The following is a 26791-nucleotide window of genomic DNA, read 5'->3' as shown; positions in this document are numbered from 1 at the left end:
AAGTCTAACAACTGAAGAATCCAGAATGCGGGGACAAAAAAGACAAAGTCCCGCAGTGGGTCACTGGGAGTGATGGTAAGCAGTACCACTTCTACTTTGACCCCTTTGTTCCTTGATCCATTCATTCTGTAATTGTGGCCCCAGTGCCATACAGAGGTTTCTGATTGAACACACACCCTGCAGGACTGACAACCTAGCCTTTCAGATGGGTGCCGCTGACCTGTCACCTCAGGTGTGCCTTTCAAAGGCCTTCCAGCACTCTGTGAGGTCAGCTGCCCCTGATGACTTCTTGTGTGATATATGCGATCACAGGACCTCATGGTCATGGCCTACTCTTTCTAGATTTTTTTCTAGTATTTGGCTACATATTTGCCCTAAGGACTCCAGGAGCTATTAATCCTATCTCAGTTCCTACAGAATTCCCCTCGGGCTGCTCTTCTGACCTTACTGGTAATTAAGGTAATTGTGGTTTCTTGGCTCCTAGTAGTTAAACACTCTCAGTTCAGTTCTGTCGCTCAGTCGTGTCCGACTCATAGCGACCCCATGAATTGCAGCACGCCAGGCCTCCCTGTCCATCACCATCTGCCGGAGTTTGCTCAAACTCACGTCCATCGAGTCAGTGATGCCATCCAGCCATGTCATCCTCTGTCATCCCCTTCTCCTCCTACCCCCAATCCCTCCCAGCATCAGAGTCTTTTCCAATGAGTCAACTTTTCGCATGAGGTGGCCAAAGGACTGGAGTTTCAGCTTTAGCATCATTCCTTCCAAAGGAATCCCAGGGCTGATCTCCTTCAGAATGGACTGGTTGGATCTCCTTGCAGTCCAAGGGACTCTCAAGAGTCTTCTCCAACACCACAGTTCAAAAGCATCAATTCTTCAGGGCTCAGCCTTCTTCACAGTCCAACTCTCACATCCATACATGACCACAGAACAACCATAGCCTTGACTAGATGAACCTTTGTTGGCAAAGTAATGTCTCTGCTTTTGAATATGCTATCTAGGTTGGTCATAACTTTCCTTCCAAGGAGAAAGCGTCTTTTAATTTCATGGCTGCAATCACCATCTGCAGAGATTTTGGAGCCCAAAAGTCTGACACTGTTTCCACTGTTTCCCAATCTATTTCCCATGAAGCAATGGGACCAGATGCCATGATCTTCGTTTTCTGAATGTTGAGCTTTAAGCCAACTTTTTCACTCTCCTCTTTCACTTTCATCAAGAGGCTTTTTAGTTCCTCTTCACTTTCTGCCCTAAGGGTGGTATCATCTGCATATCTGAGGTTATTGATATTTCTCCCGGCAATCTTGATTCCAGCTTGTGCTTCTTCCAGTCCAGCGTTTCTCATGATGTACACTGCATATAAGTTAAATAAACAGGGTGACAATATACAGCCTTGACAGACTCCTTTTCCTATTTGGAACCAGTCTGTTGTTCCATGTCCAGTTCTAGCTTGCTTCCTGACCTGTATATAGGTTTCTCAAGAGGCAGGTCAGGTGGTCTGGTATTCCCATCTCTTTCAGAATTTTCCACAGTTTCTTGTGATCCACACAGTCAAAGGCTTTGGCATAGTCAATAAAGCAGAAATAGATGTTTTCCTGGAACTCTCTTCCTTTTTCCATGATCCAGCGGATGTTGGCAATTTGACCTCTGGTTCCTCTGCCTTTTCTAAAACCAGCTTGAACACCTGGAAGTTCACGGTTCACGTATTGCTGAAGCCTGGCTTGGAGAATTTTGAGCATTCCTTTACTAGCGTGTGAGATGAGTGCAATTGTGCAGTAGCTTGAGCATTCTTTGGCATTGCCTTTCTTTGGGATTCGAATGAAAACTGACCTTTTCCAGTCCTGTGGCCACTGCTGAGTTTTCCAAATTTGCTGGCATATTGAGTGCAGCACTTTCACAGCATCATCTTTCAGGATTTGAAATAGCTCAACTGGAATTCCATCACCTCCACTAGCTTTGTTCATAGTGATGCTTTCTAAGGCCCACTTGACTTCACATTCCAGGATGTCTGGCTCTAGGTGAGTGATCACACCATCATGATTATCTGGGTCGTGAAGATCTTTTTTGTACAGCTCTTCTGTGTATTCTTGCCACCTCTTCTTAGTATCTTCTGCTTCTGTTAGGTCCATACCATTTCTGTCCTTTATCGAGCCCATCTTTGCAGGAAATGTTCCCTTGGTATCTCTAATTTTCTTGAAGAGATCTCCAGTCTTTCCCATTCTGTTGTTTTCCTCTTATTTCTTGGCATTGATCGCTGAGGAAGGCTTTCTTATCTCTCCTTGCTATTCTTTGGAACTCTGCATTCAGATGCTTATATCTTTCCTTTTCTCCTTTGCTTTTTGCTTCTCTTCTTTTCACAGCTATTTGTAAGGCCTCCCCAGACAGCCATTTTGCTTTTTTTGCATTTCTTTTCCATGGGGATGGTCTTGATCCCTGTCTCCTGTACAATGTCATGAACCTCAGTCCATAGATCATCAGGCACTCTATCTATCAGATCTAGTCCCTTATATCTATTTCTCACTTCCACTGTATAATCATAAGGGATTTGATTTAGGTCATACCTGAATAGTCTAGTGGTTTTCCCTACTTTCTTCAATTTAAGTCTGAATTTGGCAATAAAGAATTCATGATCTGAGCCACAGTCAGCTCCCAGTCTTGTTTTTGCTGACTGTATAGAGCTTCTCCATCTTTGGCTGTGAAGAATATAATCAATCTGATTTTGGTGTTGACCATCTGGTGATGTCCATGTGTAGAGTCTTCTCTTGTGTTGTTGGAAGAGGGTGTTTGCTATGACTAGTGCGTTCTCTTGACAAAATGCTATTAGCCTTTGCCCTGCTTCATTCCTTATTTCAAGGCCGTATTTGCCTGTTACTCCCGGTATTTCTTGATGAGAAACTGGTGTTTCTCTGACAGAATGTGGTCCACTGGAGAAGGGAATGGCAAACCACTTCAGTATTCTTGCCTTGAGAACCCCATGGACAGTATGAAAAGGCAAAATGATAGGATACTGAAAGAGGAACTCCCCAGGTTGGTAGGTGCCCAATATGCTACTGGAGATCAGTGGAGAAATAACTCCAGAAAGAATGAAGGGATGGAGCCAAAGCAAAAACAATACCCAATTGTGGATGTGATTGGTGACAGAAGCAAGGTCTGATGCTGTAAAGAGCAATATTGCATAGGAACCTGGAATGTTAGGTCCATGAATCAAGGCAAATTGGAAGCGGTCAAACAAGAGATGGCAAGAGTGAATGTCGACATTCTAGGAATCAGCGAACTAAAATGGACTGGAATGGGTGAATTTAACTCAGATGACCATTATATCTACTACTGCGGACAGGAATCCCTTAGAAGAAATGGAGTAGCCATCATGGTCAACAAGAGTCTGAAATGCAGTACTTGGATGCAATCTCAAAAACGACAGAATGATCTCTGTTCGTTTCGAAAGCAAACCATTCAATATCACAGTAATCCAAGTCTATGTCCCAACCAGTAAACACTCTCAGTTGGTCTCTATTACTTGGGAGAAGCCCCATCATGCCTGTTGCTATTAAGGGACCGCTCACCTGTTTTGAGCCGTGGCCTGCACTTGTTGGTGATGGTGGTACCCCTCTTTGTAGTACATTCTTAATGGTTTAGGTGAATGATGTGTCCTTCAGGCCTCCCATGGAACATAATCCTCTGCTTGGTCTTCCATAATATTTCCCTTCTAGCACACCTCTCCAACTTCTTAATCCTTGCTCTGCCTCCTTCCAGGGCAACTCAGGGTTCTCCCAGAGAAGGCAATGGCACCCCACTCCAGTACTCTTGCCTGGAAAATCCCATGGACAGAGGAGCCTGGTAGGCTGCAGTCTATGGGGTCTCGAAGAGTTGGACATGACTGAGTGACTTCACTTTCACTTTTCACTTTCATGCACTGGAGAAGGAAATGGCAACCCACTCCAGTGTTCTTGCCTGGAGAACCCTGGGGACAGGGGAGCTTGGTGGGCTGCCATCTATGAAGAGTCGGACATGACTGAAGCGACTTAGAAGCAGCAGCAGCAGCAGCAGGCTTCTCCACTCCACTCAGGTTTGGCCATCACTCCTCCAGGCTTCTAACAGCACCCAGTAATGACTTTGTCTCATCCTTTAAGGTCCCAGCTAAATTAAATCTTTCATCTTGAAAAAGGGCCCTCAGCTCTACAGATATTATACTTCTCTTAAGCAAGGTTATTTATTACTTATATAACTGATTATATTTCTCCCTTTGACTATTAGGAAGCCCAGAATCAAATTTCAGTCATATGTGTATTATATACTGAAACTTATAACACATATTTTATATACTAACCTCACAATAGCTTCATCTTTTCTTTCACTTATTTTCACTTCACACTGTCTTTTTCACTTGCATTTATTCAATACACTATCTGCTCAGCGTGTGCTAGGTACATTAATATTATCTCATTTAATCACAGCTTTCCCTCTTGTGGGATCTTAAGCAAGACACTGAATTTCTTTAAGCTTTGATTTCTTACCTGTAAGTCAAGATAATTCTAATGTACACTTCATAGGGTTGTCATGAGGATTAATAATGATTGGTTGTTGTTCAGTCGCTAAGTCATGTCCAATTCTTTGTGACCTCATAGACTGTAGCACACCAGGCTTCCCTGTCCTTCACTCTCTCCCGGAGTTTGCTCAAGTCCATGTCCAGTGAAGTCAGTGATGCTATTTAACCATTTCATTCTCTGCTGCCTCCTTCCCCTTTTGCCTTCAATTTTTCCCAGCATCAGGGTCTTTTCCAATGAGCTGGCTCTTCGCATCAGGTGGCCAAAGTATTGGAGCTGTTAATATCATTAGTAAGTGTTCATTGCTCAGTAGTGTCTGACTCTTTGTGACCCCATGGACTGTAGCCTGCCAGTCTACTCTGTCCATGAAATTCTCTAGGCAAGAACACTAGAGTGGGTAGCCATTTTCTTCTCCAGGGGACCTTCCCAACCCAAAGATCAAACTCGGGTCTCCTGCTTTGCAAGCATATTCTTTACCATCTGAGCCACCAGGGAGGCCATTAGTTATTAGAAAATATTAAAATGTTTTTGCCTAAAAAATTAAAATATTTGATATAATTTTTATAAAATGTTAATGTAGCAATGTCTGAAAAGATAAACATCAGTTTATCACAAAAACAATATACAGAGCAGATAAGTATTACTCATCTTATTTATTATGGCTTTAATCTAATTGAAGGTTTTTGTGGTTCCTGTAATTAACGGCACTATAAAAGAATCAATAAAGCTAAGTTATAATGAATGTCCATACAGAAGGGCTCATTTATGGATATTTTTTAATATAGGGCAAATGAGATGATGCCATCTCAGAAGGCAGTGAGCCCAAGGATACTTTATGACAAAATTTATTCAGTTTTACAGGAATATCAGATTGCTTCAGACTGACTTACTAGCTATAATGATGAGGCTTATTCTACCTCAGGGACTTAGTATAGTGCATTAATAATAAATACATTTAGAAGAAATGCTACTCTGACAAGTACACTTAGTGCCCCAGAAAGACCACTGAACCAGAAAGCAGGAAACGTGGAGACCAGGTAAGCTCTGCAGCAGACTCCAGAAGCATAAGGCAATCTGTGTGACCCTCTCAACTCACATTTCACCTGGGTAAGAGCACATGATCTTATGATGCCTGCCAGCCTCAAAATGCATGTATCTTTATTTCTTAACCTCAAAGTATCCATGTAAAATTTTTGGCCAAAAAATCAGAATAGCTTTTGCAGTGGAAAGCCTAAATTACACGCCCCAAACCAATAGGAAGATAAATTATAGCTTAACAAGAATTATATTTGATTCCTTCCTAATTTTCTGGGATTTTTGGTATGAGAATGATATCTAAGAATTTTATATTTTCAGATGTTTATACTATCCAACAATTCAACTCAATTCAGCAGATAGTTATTCAGTACTAATACTTGCCAAGCACACACTAAGTTCTCAAGTTTCTGAGAACATGATGTAGGACACATATTATCTGTAACAACTAAACAGCGAGCTGTGTATATAAGGTACTATATGTACTCAGCCCTCAGCAAGTGTGGGCTCACTTTCTGCCCTCAGGAACTGTAGTATGTAATGAAAAAGGCAAGCCATCCATCGAAAAATAAGTGATCAAGTGTCAAATTTGCTGAATAGGTAGGAAATGTCATAAGATTTCAGAGACAGGACACATAACTGAAAATCCAGGTAGGCTTCCTGGAGGATGAAATGTGAGCAAAATCTTGAAGGATACTGAAAAACAAAGAGACGTTTTAGGTCTATTAGTGGATATTTATAGCCTTCTCAGAATTGTTAGGATTAGATTTACTTTTATGTGTGAAACACATTTGTGTTGTCTTCACTCAATTTTAGGTACCCTGACAGCACAAACGATGTAGCATATTTATATTTGATTCAGTATAACAGATATTTAAGGAATGCCTACTATATGTCAGGTCCCGTAAGTTGGAAAGGAAGGACTAGGCAAAAAAGAGAAAGGAATTGGAGAAATAACTAGGAAGTCTGCCTCTGAACGATCTTGGTAAACTTGGTTTGAACCTTCAGTCTTCACCTGGACCGTGAAAAGTATACAGCCCTTTCAAGAACTGGGTAACTTCCACCCCCTCACATCTAATCTGTTCTGCACAATGCTGAAATCAAACTCAGCCTGTTCCTGGTTTTCCCATCAAAGGCAATCACACAAAGCTGCCTGGGTTTAGTAGCAGGCACTGGAAATGTAGGTAATTGTGGGGAGGAATTGCAGCTCTCTGCGGGCTGCCAGCTGCTCTCTCCGTGATCCCTCTTCCCTCCCTCCTCTTGTTTCCTCACTCACTCCATCCCAGATTGCACCCCCACCCCCAATCTCAAATTCTCCCCGTCTTAAAACCAGTACATTTCCCCTCCTCCAACATCCAGGTCTTCAAGTCTCAACTCTGCCTCCAGCACTCTCCAACCTATTCCATTACACCTAATTTTCCAAACCTAGATGCTTCTATCCTCCTGAGGAATTCTGGCGCCAGCTATTAAGAGAGAGCGTGATAGTTTCTCCACCTCGTTACAAAGAGCTAAGTGCACTGGTGACTCTAAGAGAAACCCAAAGTGCTGTGGAGGGACAGAAGAAGGAGGGAGAGCAGGAGACGGGTCAGGAAGGGTTTCTTGGCCCCTTTGAAACAGTCTGTCTCTTCCAAATTTACACACTATTGATTGCCTGCATCACTGCTTGGACTCTTGTCCTCTGCTGCCTTCTATTGTTATTTCTCTTTCCATCTGTCTGTGTGTTTTCTCTCCTGGACCAGATTTTTTGCAACTTCAACACAGCAGTTTTTCCCATTCCTCCCCAGAACTCTCATGGGTATAATGGGCCTCACTGGTGAGTCTGCGGGAGCTGTATGATTTGCCTTGTTTCAAAATACCATCCATAAATATCCCCCCCAAAAGGACACCTAGCAGGAGTCTTTTTTTAATTAAAATAAAGTATCTTTAAGAATATACTACATATTTAACCAATTTACCTAAGATGTCTGGAGATGCCCATTCATGTTACACCAACCAGCAGCTGAAAAGGACTTAATGAGTACTGAAGTATATTTCTAGGGACCAGCCACCTGCTTCAATTCTCATAATCATCTTTTGAGGTGAGATTAGGGAACTTGCCAAAGGTCACACCACTACAGAGCAGGAATTAGAATTTTAACCCAGGAATACCTAGTTCCAAAGTCCCCAGCCTTTCCACTATCCCACATCTTTAAACTAATCATGCTTGTTTGGAGACATCTCTAAAAATAAATAATGCTTCTTTATCAAAAAGAAGAGTGGTTATTCACTATGATATAAATTAAACAAGACCACCCCAACAGTTGTGGTCCTGAAGTAGTAGAGAGTAGTTGACTCTATGAACTTGAACAAGTGGCTTCACCTTTCTGAGCTTCAGGTTACTTATTTGCACATATATACAATCTCACAGAGTTGATGTCAACATGACATTATATATACACATAAGACTTCCCTAGTGGCTCAGACAGTAAAGCGTCTGCCTACAATGCAGGAGACCAGGGTTCAGTCCCTGGGTTGGGAAGATTTCCTGGAGAAGGAAATGGCAACCCACTCCAGTATTCTTGCCTGGAAAATCCCATGGATGGTGGAACCTGGTAGGCTACAGTCCATGGGGTCGCAAAGAGTTGGACACGACCGAGCAACTTCACTTTTTCACTTTCATACAGTTATACATATGTATAGAATTAATAATATAATTAATTATATACATAAAATACCTGGTCAGCAGTGTTAAGTGGAACTGCTTTTCCTTTTACAGATGTAAAATGCAAGTTGACACATGGGTCTGACATTCAGCTCAGTTGGACACGTTTTTTAATTGGGTTAACACATTATTTGGGAAGGGCATTAGCTGAATCACACAAGGGCATATTAATCATTAACTTAACATCACCCAACAGCAACCACAGTTCTTGGAAGTAAATTGGCACTGCTGTCAACATCCTTCGAAGTCCTTCTCCACATTAACTACCACTGCCTCCTAAGCAAGGTGCCGTCAGGTAATTGCTACCAGCCCAGGTAGGAGGTAAGTGGGTTTAATGTATGAGCACTATAAAATGGAATGAAGTTCTGGTGGGCTGGTGTCAGGAGAGGGGACCAGTCTTCTAGTCCCTCAACTATACCAAGCCCAGCTGGCTTGTGTTTCTAAGAGCACAGGCTCAATAGTGAATAAGAGCTGGGTTTTAGCTCTGCCCATTCCTAGTTGTGTAACTTTGAGGTTTAAATTTCAGTCTTCTCATCTGTAAAATAGGGATGATAATGTTGACTGTATTCTAAGGTTGCTATGAAGATTAAGTTAAATGATGAATTTAAAGCACTTAGTACAGTATATGGCACATTATAAGCCACGAAGAAGTTGGCTATTCTTTTATTATTAACAGGGACCATGGCCTTAAAGTTCTAAGACGCGGGACAATAAAAAAAAAAAAAAAGGAAAGAAAGGCTTCCTGTTGCTAGACGATCACGTTCAACGCCATAGTTGGGCATACACGTTCTACTTCATATTCTGGCCCCACGCTCAGCTTTACCCACTCTGCAAAAATCTCTGTAGCTCCCCAAGACACTCTGACTTCCTCCTTTAGTTTCCTAGAGAACTTTGCATATACTTTTGTACTTTCCCTTATCACAATATATTCTCATTATTTGTTTGCATGTCTATCTTCACTTTCAGTTCATTTCAGTTGCTCAGTCGTGTCCGACTCTTTGCGACCCCATGAATCACAGCACGCCAGGCCTCCCTGTCCATCACCAACTCCCAGAGTTCACTCAGACTCACAGCCATCGAGTCGGTGATGCCATCCAGCCATCTCATCCTCTGTCATCCCCTTCTCCTCCTGCCCCCAATCCCTCCCAGCATCAGAGTCTTTTCCAATGAGTCAACTCTTCGCATGAGGTGGCCAAAGTATTGGAGTTTCAGCCTCAGCATCAGTCCTTCCAATGAACACCCAGGACTTATCTCCTTTAGGATGGACTGGTTGGATCTCCTTGCAGTCCAAGGGACTCTCAAGAGTCTTCTCCAACACCACAGTTCAAAAGCATCAATTCTTCGGCACTCAGCTTTCTTCACAGTCCAACTCTCACATCCATACATGACCACAGGAACAACCATAGCCTTGACTAAACAGACCTTTGTTGGCAAAGTGATGTCTCTGCTTTTGAATATGCTATCTAGGTTGGTCATAACTTTTCTTCCAAGGAGTAAGCATCTTTTAATTTCATGGCTACATTCACCATCTGCAGTGATTTTGGAGCCCCCCAAAATAAAGTCTGACACTGTTTCCACTGTTTCCCCATCTATTTCCCATGAAGTGATGGGACCAGATGCCATGATCTTCATTTTCTGAATGTTGAGCTTTAAGCCAACTTTTTCACTCTCCTCTTTCACTTTTATCAAGAGGCTTTTTAGTTCCTCTTTGCTTTCTGCCATAAGGGTGGTATCATCTCCATATCTGAGGTTATTGATATTTCTCCCGGCAATCTTGATTCCAGCTTGTGCTTCTTCCAGTCCAGCGTTTCTCATGATGTACTCTGCATAGAAGTTAAATAAGCAGGATGACAATATACAGCCTTGACGTACTCCTTTTCCTATTTGGAACCAGTCTGTTGTTCCATGTCCAGTTCTAACTGTTGCTTCCTGCCCTGCATATAAGTTTCTCAAGAGGCAGGTCAGGTGGTCTGGTATTCCCATCTCTTTCAGAATTTTCCACAGTTTCTTGTAATCCACACAGTCAAAGGCTTTGGCATAGTTAATAAAGCAGAAGTAGATGTTTTTTCTGAAACTCTTTTGCTTTTTTGATGATCCAGCGGATGTTGGCAATCTGATTTCTGGTTCCTCTGCCTTTTCTAAAACCAGCTTGAACATCTGGAAGTTCACGGTTCACGTATTGCTGAAGCCTTTACCCAACCCCCTCTCAGGCCATGAGTTTATAGGTAATGGAAGCCATATACCCTCTTTGTATCTGTAGCCATTAGGCACTCTGCAAGTCTTGGTTGGATGGATGGTGGATGGATAGATGGATGGATAAGGAAACGGGACAACATTTGAGTTGGTCAAAGAACTGAAATTTACCGAAGGTACCGAGGGGACAGAGCAAGATAGTCTTTACTTCATAAAGTGTCCTAAGCCTGGATCTGAGCAGAAGTCTAGACACTGTTTAGAACTATTTGCCTGATGAGGCAGATGGGCAATCTATGTGTGCCTTCTAGGGAAAGCATGACCAGGTGGTGACTGTTGTCAGGGTCAGTATCAGGCAGAACACCTTAGTAACCAAGGAGCCAAGGCAGGATGCTGTCTCTAAATTTTCCAGCAGTCTTCAAGGTTCACATGTTAAGCAAGCAGGAGCAAGAAGTTTTTCCAGGTGTAGTTAACTGGGGACTTCTCTGGCAGTCCAGTGGTTAAGACTGCCTTCTAATGCAGGAGGTACAGATTCGATCCCTAGTTGGGGAGCTAAGATCCCAGATGCCTCATGGCCATAAAAGCAAAACATAAAATAGAAGCAACATTATATTAATACCAAATTCAATAAAGACTTTAAAAATGGTCCAAAAATCTGAAAAAAAAAAAAAAGAAGAAGAAGAAGATAAAAACCGGGTGTGGTCAATTGCCAGGCGGGCAGACAGACTTATCCACACATTGTCCTCCATGTGCTTATGTTCACTGTAAACAATGATACAAGATCTAGAGATAGTAAGGAGATATGCAAAGTGATTCCCACAGAGAATAGACCATCTGAAGATAACATTTCAAAGTACCAAGAATATTTTAGAACATAAGGCAATATAGAGGGAGATTTATAGCTTGACTTTTCAGGAATCATTCTATTTTCACTTTATTTAATTCTTTTTGCTAAAGGCAACTGAAATGATAATATTTAATTGTGCTTTGCTGTACTGTGCTAAGTCACTTCAGTCATGTCCTACTCTTTGCAACCCTATGGACTGCAGCCTGCCAGGCTCCTCTGTCCAGGTGATTCTCCAGGCAAGCCTACTGGAGTGGGTTGCCATGCCTTCTCCAGAGGATCTTCTCAACGCAGGAATCGAACTCATATGTCTTATGTCTCCTGCATTGGTAGGTGGGTTCCTACCATTAGTGCCATCTGGCAAGCCCAATATTTAATCATTGATCATTTATTATGTACTTCATACCTTTTTTTAAAGTGATATACTGGAGTCAGTTTCCACTGGCTCATTTGAGGATACTACGTGCATTTCTTCTCATCTCCCCTTAGATGACTTCACAACGGCATCTTACAATCAACCATGGCAGGAGTATTTACACCATGGAAACAGCCAAACACTACAAAAATAGGGTTTCCTACTCCCACTTCTTCTAAGAGCTGATGCTTAAACTTTTACCCGTACACCACAGGCTTTACAATGAATGATCCCAATTAATCCTCCCAACACACCAATTTTACAGATGGAAAACTGATGTCTAGACAGGTAAACAATGAAAAAACTTATTACAAACTATTTGGCAGCAAAAGTAGGCTTAAAATTGACAGCATCTACCTCCGAAGCTGATGAAGTTAACCATGATGGAAGGGACACTTCTTGACTCATTCTGTAAGGCTAGTATTACACGGAGACCAAAAGCAGATAAAGATATCACAAGAAAAAGAAAAAATTACATCACAAGAAAAAAAAAAATCCTTTCTGGATGCAAAAATCCTAAATAAAATACTAGCAAACCAGATCCACCGACATGTGAAAAGGATTATCTACTATGACCTGGTGGGATGTATCTCAGGAATGCAAGAGTGGTTCAATACAAAGAAACTAATCAATGTAATAAACTACATTAAGAGAACAAATGTAATAAAAAATGATCATCTCAGTGTGGGCTTCCCTTGTGGCTCAGTGGGTAAAGAATCTGCCTGCAATGCTGGAGACCTGGGTTTGATCCCTGCGTCAGGAAGATCCCCTGGAGAAGGGAAAGGCTACCCACTCCAGTATTCTTGCCTGGAGAATTCCATGGACTGTATGGGGTGGCAAAGAGTCAGACACAACTGAGCGACTTTCACTTTCACTTTCAACCACCTTTCATGATACAAACACTCAGAAAATGAAGAATAAAAAGGAACTTATCAAACAAGATAAAGGGCATTTATGAAAAACCCACAGCTAACATGATAATAGTAAAACTGAAAGCTTTTCCCCTAAGAGAAGGAACAAGACAAGGATGCATACTGCGATTCAACATGGGAAGTTCTAGCTAGATCAAGCAGATAAGAAAAATAACTAAAGGACAAACAAATTGAAGAGATAGTAGTAAAACCATCTCTATTCACAGATGTCATGATTTTATATATAGACAGTTCCAAAGAGTCCACAAGAAAGCTACTAGAGCTAATTTTAAAAATTCAGCAAAGTTGTAGGTCACAAGATCAACACACAAAAATCAGTCATGTTTCAATACACTAGTAATGAACAATTCAAAAAGGAAATAAAGAAAACATTCCACTGTTATTAAAATAGCATCAAAAAGTTAAGAATAAATTTAACCAAGTAGGTGAAATATACACTGAAAACTCTGAAACATCTCTGAAACAAATTAAGAAAGACCTAACTAAATGAAACTATGTCCATGTTAATGGGTTGGAATGTAGATTTAAATTGTTAAGATGGCACTACTACCCAAAGTGATGTACATATTCAACACAATCTCTATCAACATTCCAACAGCCTTTTTTTTTCAGAAATGGAAAAACCCTATCCTCAAATTCACATGGGACTGCAAGGGTCTCAAAATAGCCAAAACAATATTTGTAAGTGAGTGTAAGTAAATGTCAGTCGCTCAGACGTGCCCGACTTTGCGACCCCATGGACTGCAGCCAAACAGGCCCCTCTGTCCATGAGATTTTCCAGGCAAGGATACTGGAGTGGGTTGCCATTTCCAAAATTGGAGGACTCACAACTCCTGATTTCAAAACTTACTGCAAAGTTACAGTAATTTGAACAGTGTAATACTGGCTTAAGGATAGACATATAGACCAATGGAACAGAACTGATAGTCCCAAAATAAACCCATACATCTATGGCGAATTGGTTTTCCACAAGAGTACTATATTCATTCAGTGGGGAAAGATTAGTCCCTTTGACAAACAGTTCTGGGACAGCTGGATTCTAGATGCAAAGGAATGAAGTTGGAAGCTGTTCTCACATCATGTACAAAAATTGACTCTAAATGGAATAATGAAACTTTTGGAAGAAAGCATAGGGGTAAATTTTGGTGACCTTTGTTTTAGCAATGGATTCTTAGATATGACACAAAACCATGAGCAATTTTAAAAAAATAGATAAACTGGGTTTCATCAAAACTGAAAACGTTTGTGCACCAAGGGATATCGTGAGAAGAGGTGGCCCAGCTTTCTTAGCTGGGGCAGCAGCCATCATCACAGGGCCCAGCTGAGCACCTGTGGTTCTCTCCCTAGTCTGGTTCCTCTATAGCCCCTCTATCCAGCACTGCGCCCTAGCCATTTGAAATCCCAGATATCAAGTACTCACTGTGGCTTATTGATGAGGAGATTATCAGCCATAACACCAGTGGTTCTACTTCAACCTGCTATATCCCCATCACATCTTGGACCCCCTCATAAGTCATCACATCTAATTTTCAGTTCAAATCCACCACAACCTAATCACTCAGCCCTACAGCATTTCCAGGCATGATGAAGGGGCTTGATGGGCCCAGTGATCAAGGTTTACTTCAAAGATACCCATCCCATGTTTCCTATTGGAAGATGTTCCAGTACCTGGAAAACATGAAGACTGGAGACATCATTGAGTTTCAGCGCCCAATCTGGCTGCTAGCCTACCAGGGCAAAGAAAAGTTTGCCCTCTGTCCAGACCAGAAATTCAAGCTCATTATCAAGAGGTGAAGTCTATTCATATGATCATGAGAGGAACAAGCATCACTTTGATGCTATGGGTGATCCACGCCATCATGAGGGACCTGGATGACCACCCTGTGTGCCAACTGCTCTTTGCTGGTCAGAAAAAGAAGGACATTTTGTTGCAGCTGGTTCATAGTAGACAAAACCCCTGAAGCAGGAGACTACACTAGGGCTTTGTGAACAAGGAGATGATCCAGGACCACACTACCCAGAGAAGGAGCCTTCAGTACTCCTGCCCTGAGCCAGTATGTCGGCCTGTCCAATCCTGACCACATGGGTCATTCCAAGGAGCACTGCTTCCTTTTCTGATGGTGGGGCACTGGCAGGATCATACCTTGAACACTCCTTATGCCCCATTCTCAACCAGTCCTCCCCTGCCGACATTCTTCAAAGCTGTGGCCCCAGGTTCAGCCTGGCCTGCCCATGCCCTGGGTGGTCACCCAGCAGGCCTGATCTGAGGAGTCCCTTTGGAAGCAGAGTTCTGCTTCAGGTGGGCACACTGGCAAACTGCAGGACAAGTTTCCGTCTGGTTCTCTCGTCCTTATGACTCTGTGTCTCTCCCTCCTTGCCCTCTTCTCCCACCACAGGGCCAAGGCTGCCATCACCAGGCTTGATCCAGCCCTCCCTACGAGGGACCACAGACTGGAAATAAACAAGTAGGGGCAGCCCAGGGCTGCAGGTTCTACCCGAGTCATGGTCCTAGACCTTTGCTTGACTCTCTTCACTGTCTGCCTTAGAGTCACGACTTGGGCCTCAGCAGCACCTGATACCACATGAGACTGGAAACATCACAAAGTCCTGGTGGAGACTCGGGCAGGGCACTGGGATGACAGGCTGCCTCCCACCCTAGGGCCCAGGCAGGCCCCAGCCACCCAGGAGCTTAGCACTTCTATGGCTGGAATGGGAAGAAGGTGCTGGCTGAGGGCCCATCAGGCTGTATGTGGGCCATCTTGAAACCCTGGCATTCTCCCCAACTACCCAAACATTCAGGTAATCTTGGGAACTACAAGTTGCGACTTAGCAGAGAGTGATTCACCCCAGGGCGGGGATTTGGGGTGGGAAATTGATAGCAGAGCTCTACCTCTCCTCCTGCCTTCACCCTCAGCATGAAGATTCTGAGCAGAATTTCCTGTCTGGGAGACATTCTCGGTGGCCCACATATTGCCTTTAAATAACAGCTATGCTAGACAGGTAGATATCAACTTTGCAGAGTTGTTTATAAGAGGAAAAATATTGAAGTAAAACTTTTTAAATACTAAAATAAAGTAAGTGAAAAGAGAAGTTTAAGGGAAAAAATTGAAGTAAAACTTTTTTAATACTAAAAAAAAAGTAAGTGAAAAAGGAACCCACAGAATGAGAGAAAAATATTTGCAAATCATATATCTGATAAGGGTTTAATATCTCAAATGTATAAGAATTTCTACGACTCAATAACATTTATATAAAGTGAAAGTCGCTCAGTCGTGTCCAACTCTTTTGCAACCCCATGGACTGTATAGTCCATGGAATTCTCCAGGCCAGAATACTGGCGTGGGTAGCCTTTCCCTTCTCCAGGGGATCTTCCCAGCCCGGGGATCGAACCCAAGTCTCCCGCATTGCAGGCAGATTCTTTACTAGCTGAACCACAAGGGAAGTCCCAATAAAAGGCAAACAACCCAATTTTAAAAATGCTCAGCATCATTAGTGATCGGGAAATGCAATGCAAAATCACAGTTAATACCACTTCATACCTATAAAGATGACTATTAAACAAATAAACAAAAAACCAAAATGGAAATAAGAGTTGCTGGCAAGGATGTGGAGAAATTGGAACCTTCATATATGGCTGTTAAGAATGTAAATGTAAAATGGTGCAGTCTCTGTGGAAAACTATTTGGCAGTTCCTCAAGAGGTTAAATATATAATTACCAGCAATTCGCTCTTGCATATACTCAAAAGAATTGAAAAGAGGGACTCAAAGAGGTATTGTATGCCAATGTTTATTGCAGCACTATTCACAACAGCCAAAAGGTGGAAACAAACCAAGTGTCCATCAACAGATGAATGAACAAAATGTGGTACATACATAGAATAATATCCAGCCATTAAAAGGAATGAAGTTCTGGTACATGTGACAACCTGGGTGAACCTTGAAATAAGCCAGAGGAAAGGACAAAGGTTGTAGAAGATAGATAGTGACAGAGAGAAGATTAGTGTTTATCAGGGGCTGGAAGGAGGAGTAATGGGAAGTTATTGCTTGATGGGTACAGAGTGCTTGTTTGGGGTAATGGGAAAGTTTTGGAAATAGGTAGTGGTAGTGATTGCACAACATTGTGAATAATTAATGCCACTAAATTGTGCACTTAAAATGGTTAATATAGCATATTTTGTGTTATGCTTATTTCACCACAATAAAAATTCCCTTACTGAACTGTTGTGGTTTGTCAACCCTCCATCTGATTTTCTAGCATCTTATCTTCCTCCTTTGAGTCCTGTGACCTAATGTTTGATACTACCCACTTCTCTCTCAATTGCCTGAAGCCTTTCTCCTCTGTGCTGTAAACCTGGCACCTTGGCAACAAGTTGTACATTTGGCAACAGCTGTGGACGTACCAACCAGCACTGATGTTGGCCCACCCCTCAGTTCAGTTCACTTCAGTCGCTCAGTCATGTCCAACTCTCTGCGACCCCATGAGTTGCACCACGCCAGGCCTCCCTGTCCATCACCAACTCCCAGAGTTCACCCAAACTCATGTGCATCGAGTCAGTGATGCCATCCAGCCATCTCATCCTCTGCTGTCCGCTTCTCCTCCTACCCCCAATCCCTCCCAGCATCAGGGTCTTTTCCAATGAGTTAACTCCTCACATGAGGTGGCCAGAGTATTGGAGTTTCAGCCGCAGCATCAGTCCTTCCAATGAACACCCAGAACTGGTCTCCTTTAGGATGGACTAGCCCACCTCTGCTGCTGCTGCTGCTAAGTCGCTTCAGTCGTGTCCAACTCTGTGTGACCCCAGAGATGGCAGCCCACCAGGCTCCGCCGTCCCTGGGATTCTCCAGGCAAAAACACTGGAGTGGGTTGCCATTTCCTTCTCCAGTGTATGAAAGTGCAAAGTAAAAGTGAAGTCGCTCAGTCGTGTCCGACTCTTAAGGACCCCATGGACTGCAGCCTAGCAGGCTCCTCCGTCCATGGGATTTTCTAGGCAAGAGTACTGGAGTGGGGTGCCATTGCCTTCTCTGGCCCACCCCTACAATGTGACAAAACTGTTGTCATGGAACATAGGGCATTAGGGAAAAAACTTTAATAATATGAGTACAAGAATATGTATGTATGAAAAGTATATTAAATAAAAGTTCTAGAAAGAACATGTAAACATATTTGATAGCTTAAGAAACTTGTCCAGGGCTTCCCTAGTGGCTCAGTGGTAAAGAATCCACCTGCCAAAGCAGGAGACACAGGTTCAATCCCAGGTCCAGGAAGATCCCACATGCCTCAGAACAACTAAACTCGAGCACCACAACTATTGAGCCTGTGCTCTACAGTCCAGGAGCCACAACTATTGAAGCCTACATGCCTGCGAGCCCAGGCTCCAAAGAGAAGCCACTGCAATGAGAAGTCCATTCACCGCAACTAGAGAGTAGCCCCCGCTCCTTAAAACCAGAGAAAAGCCCTGAGCAGCAACAAAGACCCAACACAGTCAAAAATTTAAAAATAAAAACGTTATAGAAACTTGTCCAGAAAGATGAACTTTCTTATGGATCACCTTCCTCAATGGTTCTGGGAACAAAGCATCTTGACTTCTTGAAGCAAACTGCCCCTCAAGAATTAGGCCTCAAAGACTGGGTTTCTTTAAAAGATGCTGATCCTTTAATGTCCTCTTGTTTTCCTAAGTTTAGCAAAATGTTTGATTGATTACTTGGTTTTTCATAACTACATCAATGCTGAAGGATATTTTTTTATGGACCAGGACTTTCTTTTATAAATTGAGATTATTAACATAATAGACCCACCCCTCCCACTACCCCACCATTCTATTCTATAGGTCTGCTCACTTGCTGAGGGAGAGGGGAACTCAAACTAGGTTTTTTTGCTTTGGGGGACTAGACACAATTTTATGTATGTTTTTTAAAAGTTAAACTTTAAAATGTACTTAACGTAAAATCATGTATACCACTGGTGGCTCAGTGGATAAGAATCCGTCTGTCAATGCTGGGGACGCGGGTTCAATCCCTGGTCCTAGAAGATTCCACGTACCATGGAGCAACTAAGCCCACGAGCCACAACTTCTGAGCCCACATGCTGCAACTACTGAAGCCCACGCTCCTAGAGTCTATGCACCATAACAAGAGAAATAATCTTGAGAAATAACAAGAGAAGCCACAGCAATGAGAAGCCGGCACATTGCAAGGAAGCGTAGTCCCCCCTCACCACAACCAGAGAAAGCCAGTGTACAACAACAAATACCCAGCACAAACATAAATAAATTAATTAATTAAATAAAAACAATTCTTAAAAAAAAAAAAGAGTTGGGGCGTTGGTGTCCTACATTCAATGTTGGCTCTGCCCCCCGCAACCATGTGTCTTGGACAAGTGTGCCTTCCACCTCTCCCAGCACTGCTGTTCTCATCTGTAAAGTGGGGAGTGTGACACCTACCTCCGAGGACTATGGGCTTCCCTGGTGGCTGAGAAGATAAAGAATTCGGCTGGAATGTGGGAGACCTGGGTTCAATCTCTGGGTTGGGAAGATCCCCTAGAGAAGGGAATGGCAACCCACTCCAGTATTCTGGCCTGGAAAATTCTATGGACAGGGGAGCCCTGGCAGGTTACAGTCCATGGGGTTGCAAAGAGTCGGACATGACGGAATGACCTTCACACACACACTCAGAGGATTATGTTGAGGTTTAAATATGAGAAGGTATGAGAGGCACCCAGCACAGTGCCTGGCACAGAGCAGGTACCCAGCTTACATAATCTGTTACAGAGAAGCTGTCAACACCCACAGACCTCCTCCATGACATTTTCCCCAGTGAACAGCCCATGATTATTTCTCCTTTCTCTATAGTACTTCATGAAGTATTTTCATGAGAATACAGTCCAAGCTGTAGCCATTTTATACATACACAAGTTTTGATCAAATAAACTCTAAGCCCTTGGGAAGCAGAAGCAATATTGTGAACTCCTGTCACCCTCAGAGCCTGATGAAGCCACATTTGTAATGAGGTTGGAAAAAACACTTGTTAAATTGAATGGCTGAGAAGCAATTTGGGGCTCTGGGAAAGGCAATGGATTTACTGCTGTAAGACTTAAGTTCTAATCCTGTTTTCACATGTGCGAGCGTTATGACATTGAACAAGACACTACAAGGCAACTCTGTTCATCATATATATTTTTTTTAATTTTATATTTTGGCATGTGGCATGTGGGATCTTAGTTCCCCAACCTGGGAGTCTTAACCACTGGTTTGCCAGGGAAGTCCCTTAGTTTCTAAATTGATATAGTATGTCAGCCTAATTTCAGTGGACTGAATGTCTCCAAGAAATTTATACGTTGAAATCCTAACTTTTATATGATGATATTAGGAGGTGGGGCCTTTGAGAGGTGATTAGGTCATAAGGGTAGAGCCCCCAGAATGGGTTTAGTGCCCTTACTCCAGAGAGCTCTGTCATCCTCATTCTCCCACCGGAGGAGACAATGAGAAGGTAGTCTGCAACCAGGAAGAAGGTTCTCACCAGAACCTGATCCTGCTGACACCTTGACCTCAGACATCTCCAAAACTGTGAGAAATAAATTTCTATTGTTTATAAGCCACTCTGTCTTTGGTACTTTGTTATAGCCACTTGAACTAAGACACAGACCTACCTTCAGGACTGAATTGCAGAGATTCACATGTGACACCACGCATATGAAAGTGCCTGTTAATTTCCAATTTATTTTCTTTATTATAGGGTGGAAGTAAAAAGGGGTGCAGGATGTGGAACCTGCTGGGTGTTAATCTTTTACAGTCAGGCCATTGTCCCAATCAATTAATCAGTTACACCTAAAGTTAATGCTATTTGCAACCTACTGAAAGGATGAGGAGATGGACAGATTTTTAATGGTAAATTCTTAAGTACACAAAGGCTTATACTCAAAACTCCCATTAGCAATAACACAGGAGTTATGCCTGCCAGGCCCACTGAGAGTTGAATGTGATCCATAATCTATCTTACTTAACGTCATCAGTTTCCCCATAGCCCCTTCAAACAATCAGACGCCAGTGAAATGCCATAAGTGGAAATAATAGCATTGATTAAGGAGAATATTGACAGTCTATTTCAATGAAGCTTTCCAACCTGAAAAGCCTATAGATATTTTGAAATCCTGATGTGACTTTGCACATTGATTTGTTTTTATTTCTTAAAGGGAAAAGGCAATCTTTTAATGTTGAGAAAGTACTAGAAGCGGATAATGAGTGCATGCACGCTAAGTCACTTCAGTCATGTCTGACTCTTTGCGACCCTATGGACTACAGCCCACCAGGCTTCTCCAGGCAAGAATGAGATTCTCCAGGCAAGAATACTGGAGTTGTTTGCCAGACTCTTTTCCAAGAAGTGGATAATATATTTTATAATTAAATAAGTACATCAGTTAAAATATTTCCCCTAATACTAGATTTTTTCCCTTTCTTCTTATCATATAAAAACTGATTACATTTGTTGAAACTTTTATAAATTAAACAATCTTTCATACTATCTTTGGCTTGTGAGAAATGAACAAACCAAAAGAAATCTTAGAATGTTATTGATAACATAAGCACAAATATAATTTCTCTCCAATTTCTACCCCACATTCCTCCAGTTATCAACCCTATCACATGTTCCTTTAAACATCTGGTATCTGCTCCTTTCCTTCTTGTGCCATCATGCTCTCTCTCTGGCTCTTTTAATGCAGGCCCAGACTGAGACAGTGACTTCCTAAATGGTCTTCCTTTTTTAAATCTCGTGATTTTTCAATCCATTCTACTTCTTCCAAAGTAGAATCTTGCATATTCTACTTTTCATAGAATGTAAAACTTTGAGGGCAGGGACCATGCCCTCTATTTCCTTATATTGTGATCATATTTCTTGAGCCGAAAAATCTAGACACATGATCTGACAAGTATATTTATAGAGAAAAAGAAGCAGAAATCTAAAATTGGACCCTTTTCTCCAAACCTATGGTTATGTTATCTAATAGATTCATTCTAACAAAATACATTCTGCATCATATATATATACATACATGGGTCGATCTCTTTAGAACAGCGATTGTCAACTGGTAGACCAAAGCTCAAATATGACTCATGGTCATTTTTTTTTGTCTAGCACTTACAAAAATAAATTTGAATTGATTGCCGACATTTAAAAATTGCTGATTTCACATAAAAAAATTGAAGCTTTGAGAAATCTGAAGATCTGAGAAGACTGGGTTTTTAGAAATCAACTTAAGCTACAGTCCACCCAAGATGGGGAAACCTAATAAAGCTGGAAAACCCAAAGCAGACTACACTTTTAGTAAATAGATTAACAGGATAAAACCTGCCGCACAGGAAGGACAACAATGAGACTTGCTTGTCTGGACCTCAGCACTGGAGAGAAAATATATATAGCCAAGTACCAAGGAGAGTGTTGCTATAAATTATCAAAAGATAAATACATATACATATATTTTAACATGTATATCTTTTGATAATTTATACCCACAAGCTGATAACCCCACAAATGTGTCTGTAGCCCAATTCACCCTACTTTTGTAGTTAAAAACAAGTAGCAATATTCAGAGAAGGCAATGGCACCCCACTCCAGTACTCTTGCCTGGAAAGTCCCATGGGCGGAGGAGCCTGGTAGGCTGCATGCAGTCCATGGGGTCACGAAGAGTCGGACACGACAGAGCGACTTCACTTTCACGCACTGGAGAAGGAAATGACAACCCACTCCAGTGTTCTTGCCTGGAGAATCCCAGGGATGGGGGAACCTGGTGGGCTGCCGTCTAGGGGGTCGCACGGAGTCAGACACGACTGAAGTGACTTAGCAGCAGCAGCAATATTAACTTGGTCCTGGATAAGTAGTTATCCCAAGAAAATAGTAAAAGTAAACACAAATGATCTCTGAATGAATGCAACGTCAATCTATATTTCAAAGAATTCCTATAGGCAAAATCCACAGATTATGAGTTCAGAGTCAAAATCCATAAAACACACAAGTAAATGAGGCACAGAGAGTAAAAGGCAACAGAACAAATGACACAGATCAGACCTGCAAAATGCTCAGTTATAGAATGTCAAGACACAGAACATAGTATACTTACTATTGATTCATTCGAATATTTTTGAATACCTTCTGTTTTCCAGGTAATGTTCTAAACTCTAAGGAGAAAGCAGTTAACAAAATAAATATCCTGGCTCTCAAGACTGTTACTACATTTTAGGAGAGACAAGAACTAAAATATGTAGTGTGGCATGCATGCATGTTAAGTTGCTTCAGTCGTGCCTGACTCTTTGCAACCCTATGGGCTACAGCCCACCAAGTTCCTCTGTCCATGGGATTTTCCAAGCAGGGAATACTGGAGTGGGTTGCCACGCCCTTCTGCAGAAGATCTTCCCAACCCAGGGATCGAACCCGCATATCCTGCATTGTAGGTGGATTCTTTACCGCTGAGCCACTAGAGAAGCCCATGTGGTATGGCAGGTGGTGGGAAAAAGAAGGAAAAAAAAAAGCTAGGAGAAAGAAACGGAGTACTACAGTAGAGGCTGTCTCACAGTCCTTAGAGTGACATGGGGATTAGCTCTGGGTGTGAGGGATGACCTGAGAGTCCTGTTTTTTGTGTGTGGGTGACATAAACGGGACACAGGCACAATGGGATTATGATGATCTCAAGGCAGACATGGTGGTTATTAACCACACTGTGAGCATGGGTGCTACGGAGGAAGAAGGCTCTTCACTAAAGCAGTAGAGTCCTAAGCCTCTCTTTTCACTACTGATAATGCTTACGTGAGCATCAGGGAAGAGATGTGCTTATCTAAAGCACAGGTTATTCCAGGCATCCCTCTTGCTTCTGGCTGATGGAGGTAAAGAAGTCAGGGCAAAGACTGACTTTGTTTCAAGAAAATAAAGCCAATAGAAATGATTGAGAAACTATATAGAACTGACCAACAGAATTTCTAGGAATGAAAAAATGATAGAAATTTTAAATTCAAGTTCAGAAGGATTCAACATAGCTGAAGAATTAGTAAATTGCAAATTAGATCCTAAAATACTATCCAAATGCAGACACCAAATATGAAAGAGCGATTGCCAGACTTGGGGAATAGAATTAGAAGGTATAGGGGAGTTCTCTGGCAGTCCAGGGGTTAGGACTCTAAACTTTCATTGCCAAGGGTCAGGGTTCAGTCCCTGGGTAGGGGAATTAAGATTCTGTAAGCCGTATATCAAAAGTAATAAATAAACAAAAGGTCTAATAAACATGTAGTCAGAATTCTTTAAGGAGGCAGCAAAAATGAGGGAAAGGAGGGACTCCTCTGGTGGTCCAGAGGCTGGAGCTTTGACTTCCAGTACGCAGCTAGTGGGTGGGTGCAGGGTTTGTGGGGGGAAAAAAAAAATGAGACATAAAAAAACAGAAGCAGTTTGTGGCCAGTTCAATAAAGACTTTTCTTAAAAAAAAAAATGAGGGAAAGGAAATATTCAAAGAAATAATAGCTGAGAACTTTCCTGAATTGTTGAAAGTCATTAGCTACCTGGTCACAGTAGACACTTGAGTTTTGTCTATAAGTAATAGTTTTTCTTAAACCACCATCTATGAAACATGTTTTTGGACTTACTGAAAGTCTTGAATTTGTTTTTGATAGGAAACCGAAGTGATGTCTGGGCATGCACTAGTATTAAAGCCATTCTCTTTAAGGTAAAGAAGAGAAATTTTCTCATGATCAAACTTACTAATGATAACTACACCCCAATCTTAACTGGGAGAAGGCATATGGCACCCCACTCCAGTACTCTTGCCTGGAAAATCCCATGGACGGAGGAGCCTGGTAGGCTGCAGTCCATGGGGTCCTTAACAGTCGGACACGACTGAGCGACTTCACTTTGACTTTTCACTTTCATGCATTGGAGAAGGAAATGGCAACCCACTTCAGTACTCTTGCCTGGAGAATCCCAGGGACAGGGGAGCCTGGTGGGCTGCCATCTATGGGGTCGCACAGGGTTGGACACGACTGAAGCAACTTAGCAGCAGCAGTAGCAGCAGCAATCTTAACTGTAATGGACACAGTAGTAATTACCAATGGGTTTGGATAATTCTATGCAGCTTTCATTTCAAGATGGTTTTAGAATATTTCCTTTGCAAATTTTTCTTTTGTTTTCCTTCCCCAGGAATGATTTTGGGGGTCTACTGAAAATAATATCCATCATTGGGTTAAGTGGTGAAATCCAATTTCATCATGACCTCAGAGGCTCCATAAATCCCTTTCTCTGTTTGCTTTGAGAATAAGGTCAAACTTTTTAGCATGACACAAGAAGCTATTTCTTAGGCCACCAGGGTTTTGTACAGGAAATTCCCCTTTGTCCTTCTCATTGTGCTTCCCATCCTTTGTCAGTACTCTCCACTAACCTCCTCCCACCTAAAATCTGTCAGTCTCAAGAAAGTCTACTGGTCTTTCATGACCCTCTTCAAACTGGACATCTGGATACTCAAACTTTATCTGACAACATTTAGGGCACCTGTGCTTCAGAGTGTTCATCTCTCTATCCAGGCATGTGTGGCATGTGATGGGTGCTCAATACATTCTTGGTGAATAAACGATATAGAAAATCTGGGAAAACACTGGGCGGGGAGGAGGGGGTAAGTCAAGCTTAAAAGGTCAGTGTAAGGCAGTCTTTATCCCTGGTCTCAGAAATACCACTGGTAGGAAATTTACCTAGGTAAATAATTGAGAATGTACTCAAAGATCTAGCTACAAGGCTCATATTTTATTACTCTTTCATTAGCAAAATCCTGGGCACAATTTTAAGTCCTTCAATTGGGCTTTGGCTAAATGAATGCATAAAGGAATACTAAATAGCTATTTTAAAACAAGTATGGAAAATATTTAGTGGCATGTCACGATATTTTATTCAAAGAAAAAAGGTTGTTCAAGGGAAAGAGCAGTGTGTTCAGTCTGATTACATATAATGCCTTACATCAAATTGTCAACAATATTTTCTGGGTATCGGATTCCAATTATTTTTCTTCTTTCTGGTTCTGAAAAAAAAATTCTAAGTTTTCACAATGAGTACTAATAATTTTTATGATTTTTAACAAGGAGGGTTTCTGTTTTTAAAGGACCTTTCATGGTTCTACAACTTCCCTTTGGAGCTCCAACTCTACTAAGAGACCATTCATATTCCCAACATTCCAAGGTACCCAAGGGAGAGGGCTGTCCAGATATTTTAGCCTCATTTCATAAAATGGAGCCTTGGAAAGGAAAAACATCTGCTCCAGTGAGTAGTGATTTTAAAACCCAGGCAAACAGAGTGGTCATTTCCCAAGATTTTATGATCTTTTAAGATTTTATGAAGTTAGAAAACTTCCATTAGCCTGTTTCACTTTTCAAGATAGACTCCCCTGAAAATTCTGTGCTAATTCTGAAATGATTTGCCATGGAAGGAACTCTATCCCATCTAGGATAGAATCCTAAAGCTAGCATATTCTCTCTTACTTTAATCTACACTTGCTTGGACATTCTACAGCTGGAAACACACACACACACACACACACACACACACACACACACACACGCACGCACTTCTGGGCTGCAGCTACTCCTCAAGTTACCAAAGGGGGCTAGTCCTGGCCAACAAAGAGGCCCAGGGGCTGGGGGTTCCCCTCTCCAGGGGCGCAGGCAGGCTGTGAGCCCAGTGACTCGACTTCCTCCTCTAGCCTTCCCGGAGGTCCCCGCCCACTTCACTGCCACCAGGTCACTGAGGAAGTCACGTTCAACTGGCCTCCAGCTGCTCTGAAGCTTCTGAAGGAAAAGCGGGGGGTGGGGCGGGGCCCGGTTGGGGGTGAAATGGAAAGAGCCCTTGTAGGGGCCAAGAGATAAAGCCATAGCTTGGTGTCTGTCACTAATTGAATAGTGATTTGTAAGTGATCATCCGTTGAGTGGATTAAATCTTTCATCTCTCAGAAAAGGGGCTGACTTAGAATGACTGCGTCCCCACTTCAGTGCTGACGAGGGTGAGTGCCCCGAGGTTCCCGGGGAGTGCTGCAAAAAGTTAGAATTAACATGTGCTGAATTAACATGTAAAAGACTGTTTTATTTAATCCTCCAGCAACTCCATATGCTAGGTGTCCC

At 42.2% G+C, this 26791-nt stretch overlaps 1 protein-coding gene and 1 pseudogene across 1 annotated transcript in view; one reads left to right on the top strand and one right to left on the bottom strand.

Moving 5' to 3' along the window:
• LOC109556201 (uncharacterized) overlaps positions 1 to 26791 on the bottom strand; it is a 118566-nt gene that overhangs the window by 8630 nt on the left and 83145 nt on the right. Inside the window, exon 3 of the mRNA XM_070786410.1 lies at positions 22771 to 22828. Within this exon, the coding sequence (XP_070642511.1) occupies positions 22771 to 22828 (58 nt within the window). The remainder of the gene's footprint in view (positions 1 to 22770; positions 22829 to 26791) is intronic.
• On the top strand, positions 7377 to 15040 carry LOC109556848 (NADH-cytochrome b5 reductase 3-like; annotated as a pseudogene).

Source organism: Bos indicus, chromosome 3, assembly GCF_029378745.1.
Source record: "Bos indicus isolate NIAB-ARS_2022 breed Sahiwal x Tharparkar chromosome 3, NIAB-ARS_B.indTharparkar_mat_pri_1.0, whole genome shotgun sequence".
Taxonomy (NCBI): Eukaryota; Metazoa; Chordata; class Mammalia; order Artiodactyla; family Bovidae; genus Bos; species Bos indicus.
This window is presented reverse-complemented; position numbering and strand designations above follow the sequence as displayed.